The sequence below is a fragment of the Triturus cristatus genome, chromosome 4_1 (assembly GCF_964204655.1).
Source record: "Triturus cristatus chromosome 4_1, aTriCri1.1, whole genome shotgun sequence".
Taxonomy (NCBI): Eukaryota; Metazoa; Chordata; class Amphibia; order Caudata; family Salamandridae; genus Triturus; species Triturus cristatus.
Genome location: NC_140585.1, coordinates 177,180,522 through 177,186,878, shown reverse-complemented (window position 1 = coordinate 177,186,878; position 6,357 = coordinate 177,180,522). Strand labels below are relative to the sequence as shown.

The window sequence follows — 6,357 nt, the reverse complement described above, 5'->3', positions numbered from 1 at the left end:
ATGTCAGCCTTATTCAGCCAGGCTAGCTTGAATCCAGTGGCACAGTGAGTAAGGGACCCTTGTCTGGGCCTACCCATCCCACTTAGGGTGAAAAGTGTTACAGCAAACAAATGATGGACGGTATGCTGACAGTGCAAACATTCTCCCCCAGTCAAAATATCAGGGTGAAAACCATCGTTCTGGAAACTGAAATGGCATGGTGAGCAAAAAATCAATGGATTTAGGCCCAGATCTCTTTACTGGGGTGAATGTATGACATTGTTCTGCAGTCTGTCCATCAACTGTTGTTTTCGCGGTAGTAGTTATGGGACATAATGAAGACAGCAGGAGAGGGTCAGCCTGGGAAAAGATCAGGCATAAGGATTGATGAAGGGCCTTTACAATGGAACTGGCCTATGTGTTCTGACCAGTGGTGACAAGTAGGGAATGGGGGTGGGAGACAACGATGGGGGAGTTGAAAATATATATATATTTTTTTAAACGCACTTACCTTGTCTCTGCCGGCCGCATCGCTCCTCTGCTTCTCTGCTTTACCTGACTCCAGTCCGAAGGAAGCTGCAGAAGCTTAATCCTTGCGACATAGAGCCCTGTATTATAAATACAGCCAACCATGGTGTCCCAATCAGTCAATCAATCATTCACAGGCATTTGATGCAGGTGAAAGGAAACTATTGCATCATTGCCGATGTATCAGTTTCTTGTAAATGAGGCCCCATGAAGCTACAGGGATTCAAGAACATAAATAAAGACTGCAACTTACCTGATACACAACCAGGGCTGGCATTAGCACCTGAGGCACCCCGTGACCTTTCTATCCATGGATTCCATCACTACCAGTCTTCAATACAGCCTCTCATCTCTCCACAGCCCCTCTCTCACATATATTCAATTTGTTCTATGACGCTACTCATACCAGTGTAGAGTGCCAGAGCACTTCACATCCCACACCTACATTACACAGAGACAAACAATCATACATGTATAAATCAGTCGATAGGAACTGTTACAAAAGACTATCAGGATCAAAAGATGTATGAATCATAAGTCATCCATGCTAGTAGGCAGTACATTTTAAGAGTGTTTGTTTTGAAAAAGCACAAACTCTGGATTTAAAACAGACAACAGTGGTTGTGGTCATTTTTCATAATATGGATGTATTTCTACCCAAATAAACCCTTTTTCGGATTAGGATAATGAAACACTTAGAAAAAACATAACTTTAATCAATGCCATGCAGTTTGCATGCAGCTCTTTGATGGAAGTTCATAGGTTCCTGTGCTATAGTAGGATTGTAACTTATGATCTGCAAGTAGCAAAAGGAGTTCTTTGATCAGCAAACTAAACTTTGTTTGCAACAGACATATTAACCTGCTGCGCTACTTTATGTTGAGTCAGAAATGTCACTACACAAAATTCTGATCTCTCTCCTGCAGGAACATTAATCACCAGAGACCTCTTAACATTTTATTGTTGCATGAAAACTGCTGAACACGCAAGAAAATAAATCTGCAGTAGGTGCTTTTAAACCCATGACATATGTTAAACATGGCACCCCTGAGCTCCATGGCAGATGCTGCTGCACCTATTGTATCGTCCTAAAGCCCACCCTGTGTGCACCATCAAGCAGCCTGTCAAGTACCACGTATCGGGGTTAGACTAACGCATCTTGATACTGGTGGTCGCATCACCCCACTAAAATGCATTATTCATGCATTTCAACTCTGATGCCCTGATGTGTGGGAATCTGCAAGGGTTATAAATATGATTTAGCAGAGCCAGCATGATTCAGCTTAAGCTGCTCTGCGCTTATAGCAGCACCAGGCAAATTACTCTTTGCCAATACCAGCCAACCTTGAACTTACTGCCTATGGTCACAGGAGGGTGTGTAACTTAAAACATAAAAAGAACGCATGGGGCCAAGCTGCTCATGTGGATCCAACACCTGTTGTTTTCTATTTGACACAGCAATTTTTTGAGCACGAAGGCCACAGCTCTCTGATTGTTTCCTGTGCTGTGCACGCTATGATGCACGACCCTCACTGTGAACTCTCTGGTGGTCAAGCAGGCAGTGGCACCGAGGGCAGCATTCCAACTGCTTTTTGACACTTTGCAACTACGTTTGTGTCTTGTCAGAGCTTGAGACAGTTGGCTTTCATCCAGTTATCGACTTCGGTCATGCAGACATTGAATTTGTTTCTTGTGTTGGGGCTCTTGTCCGAGAGAGAGTATGAGTTGCATGTCATTGGTGTCAGAGAGCATGTTGATGTTGTGTGCATGGATAACATTGGTCAGAGGGATCATGTATTAATTTAAGAGGGTAATGCTGAGGAATAAACATTGAAGCACTCTGATGAATTTACAGGCTTTGGAGAAGTAAAGTGCCAGGATTACAACTTGTGTTGTGTCTATTACGTAGGGGTAGATGCAGCAGAGAATGGGTCCTTGGATGTTAATCCCGTATAGGCACATGATGAGAATGGGGTGTGAAACTGTGTCAAATCCTGTAGCGAAGAGCAGGAGAGTGAGGGCTGCTGTGTCTCCTCTGTCAAGGATCATGTGGATGTTGACTGTGTTGGTGATGGGTGCTGTTTCTACACTGTGATTGGGCCTGAATCCTGACTGTGTAGATTCTGCAAATGTGTCATTTAGAGAACTGTGGTTTCATGGCAGACATGAATCTGGAACCTGATCAAATGGACTTTTCTGTGAAGATGGTCTACCAGGACTTCTTCATGTATAAACTTTCTCTATTGTTATTGATTTATTTATTATTTAATTCATTTATTGTTACTATTTCGTTCTGCTTATTGTTGGATCAGCCCCAAATATTTAATTGCCTTACTTTGTGCAGATAGTCATAGCATCTACTAGAATATACGCTAATATAGTCTTTGTGTTTCTATTTTTAGATTGTCTCTCATGAAAAGAAAGACCAAGAAAACAGAGTCCAATAAAGCAAAACATGCTGAACTTCTAGAAGAGAAGGCAACCTGTAACCAAGCTGAAAGCTAAACACCTGGTGCAATAGCATTGTGTGGGAAAGTGCAACAAAAATGGCCAGCACCAAAGAATACATATGATGGTATAACAGGAACTGGCTATTCTAAAAACAAGATATTAAGCATAGGATTGGCTCCACTTATGGCCTAAATGTCTCCAAGACAGTGTCTATGGGGCTCACACACACTACACGTTAACTAGCAGTAACCCATTTGTAATGATTTTGGCACAGCAATGCTGGTTGGATAAAAGGGTACACAAACCCACCAAAAGAAGGACCCTATGGCTTAAATGAACTATATCCCAGCATTCACTACACCATCTGTCTCATTTATGAACCCTTTCTGAATGAACCCTTTCTGAATCTTTTTCATATGAAAGTCCCATCTAACCAACCCTACCACCTACAATCCATTCTCCCCTACACAGATTCATTCAAAGCCCACCCCTTCACCATACCCAGGCTAGCTCTGCCTCTCCATTTGACACTCTACAACCCTTGAGTTGCTTTATTTAACTGCAGTGCAAAAATCTCAACTGAACAACGGCCAAGTTTCCTTACTCACTGCACTTTCTTCCCACTGGCCAGCTCAGCAGCTACCTTGGGAACCAAACATCACTACTTTCCACATTTTAACTCATCTACTTGACCTTCAATGTAACTCTCATCTCATGTTTTCCCTTGATCATTTGTTTTCACCATATACCGAAGCGCTCTCTCAGGTGTCCCAACCCACTATTCTACTGCCTGTACTCAACACTACCATACCTGGGCTCCAAGGTTACACCTCTTAAGATCTACCATATGCTAAACCCTACATATCACTCTGACCATCTCAACTTGACAGCATACACCTCTGTCTAGCCCCACATACCCACATTCCATAACGCCTCCACAAAGAGCATTTGTGGTTATCTCACGGACTCCATGACACATCTTTCTCTTGCTACTTGGTCAATGCTCTCTCCACTGCTTGCATCATGCCCATAACTCAACCCCCTCCTCTTTCTCATACCCTTTTTTCCCTTCACTTGACAATCAGCTTTCCTATCTCATAACTTATATGTCCTTTAGCCACATTCACTGATATGCTGCACCCCAGCTCCTCCACAAGCTAACTCCATCTGATACAATGGACTATCATCATATCGTATACCTTGCCACCCACATCATCTTTGTAACATTTCCTAACCTTAACCAGTGATACATATCCACATGAATTAGCAGTCAAATATCCCCAAACATTTTCATACACCATCTTTGCGATTTTCTCACTTGTAACCCCTGCTACACCTACACTGTTGGTTCAGGTGTCCACAAAATCATTACCTTGCTAATCACTCATTTATCCAACACAACTCAAACAAACCTTGAACCCACTCCATACATTAGGTTACACCAGCCACCCATTCCCTCTCACAAAAAAACATGCCCAATCCAACCACTGACACCACTTCACTCAACCCCCCATGTGAGCTATGCTAAATTATCTCTTGTGCACCACTTATTCACACTCACTGCATTACCCTCCCTCCACTTCTAGTGACTGCATTCCTCATTCATGTGTCTGGAGACAAGATTGGTTAGTCTGTGTGTTCCTGTTGCCAGCCATTTGCCACCAATATATATTTAACTAATTAACTGAAATGTAATCATAGGAACAAAACCTATTTTCAAATACACTGCCACAAGGGGCAAGGAGCAGTGCACTGCAACCATTCTCAACACATTTTCAAATGATTATCAACCAAATCTTTCCCAACACAATCCCATTTGGTAAATTAAATGAGCCTTTGCCAAGACAGTTGATTACTCATAGTTGCAGTCTATTCCTGCAGTAGTAGAACTGTGATTGTTTTTTTCCTCAAAAGGTCTAGCATTAACCATCTTGTTTAGTAGTGAAAGTACATTGAAAAAAGGTAAACATGAAAACTATAAACAACACGTCTGTGAATGAATTCATTCTATCTGTCTTCACTGATGATCCAAGGGTGAAGATTGTCTTCTTTGTGCTGTTTCTCCTCATTTACATCGTCACTTTGGTGGGCAATGCCTGCATTGTCGTCCTGGTCACCATAACATCTCACCTCCATAACCCAATGTATTTTTTCATTGGTAATTTGTCATTCTCTGATTTCTGGTACTCCTCTTCTGTTGCCCCTAAGATGTTGGTGAACTTGCTGTCTAAGAAGAGAACAATTTCATATTCTGGTTGTGTGGTCCAAATGTACTTTTTTGCTGCTCTTGCAACAACTGAGAGCCTTCTCCTCTCTGCTATGGCCTACGATAGGTACATTGCCATCTGTAATCCATTGATATATCAGGTTGTTATGAGCCGGAGTTTCTGTGTGCTGCTAGCGGCTGTGGCATTCTTTGGTGGTTTTCTGCAATCAGCGATACAGACAGGTTGCACCTTCAGCTTGTCTTTCTGTGCTTCAAACCTGATCAGCCAATTCTACTGTGACATCCCACCACTCCTCAAGCTGTCCTGCTCTAGCACCTACATCAATGAAGTGGTGATTTTTGTCTGTGGTAGCTTCACCTCAGTGGGTTGCTTGTCAGTTATCTTGATATCTTACATCTACATTCTGTCAAACGTCATGAAAGTCAAATATAAAGGAGGAAGGACAAAGGCCTTCTCTACATGCGTCTCACACCTAATTGTTGTCTCCTTGTTCTACGGAACCATCCTATTCATGTACTTCCGGCCTACATCTTCATACTCTTTGGAACAGGATAAAGTGGCCTCCGTGTTCTACACAGTTGTGATCCCAATGTTAAATCCCCTGATCTACAGTATGAGAAACAAGGATATCAAAGAAGCAATTGGAAAAGTAATTAGAAGAACATAGATGCTACAAATGATTTAATACATGGTTAACACCCAATGTCAAAATGGACAAGAAAGCTATAGTACATATTTACTGTTTTATGTTGTTATACCATCAGATATGTTTGTGATGAGTAATGTAATTTAAGCTGACTAACTCATATAATTATTGTATGGTTACTTCTCAAACTTAAAAGAAACTAAATATTTCTGAAGTTATTGATTCTGCCATTGTCTTTAAAATAACAGGTAATTTCTGTACATGTCATATATTGTACTGTTTTTAAAGCATTTTTATTCAACTTTACTGCACCTCATAGCAGAGAAAATGTTATGGACATTAATAAATGTAAATTAAAATATTATGTATTCAGGATTCAAATAATCAATGTATGGTGGTTTTTGTTTTAATGGAAGGGCTCAAAAGGAAGACTTTCAGTGTAGTAGACTTTCATTGATGATTACTTTAAAAAGATATATACATAACTGATGGTTAAGGAAAGCACCTAAATTTGTTTACAATCAC

General features: G+C 41.1%; 1 protein-coding gene across 1 annotated transcript; it reads left to right on the top strand.

Moving 5' to 3' along the window:
• Positions 1-4,926: 4,926 nt before the first annotated feature.
• On the top strand, positions 4,927-5,853 carry LOC146853847 (olfactory receptor 5AP2-like). Its single transcript, XM_085650415.1, has one exon. It carries the CDS (start codon positions 4,927-4,929, stop codon positions 5,851-5,853), a length of 927 nt encoding a protein of 308 aa, XP_085506541.1.
• Positions 5,854-6,357: the final 504 nt, after the last annotated feature.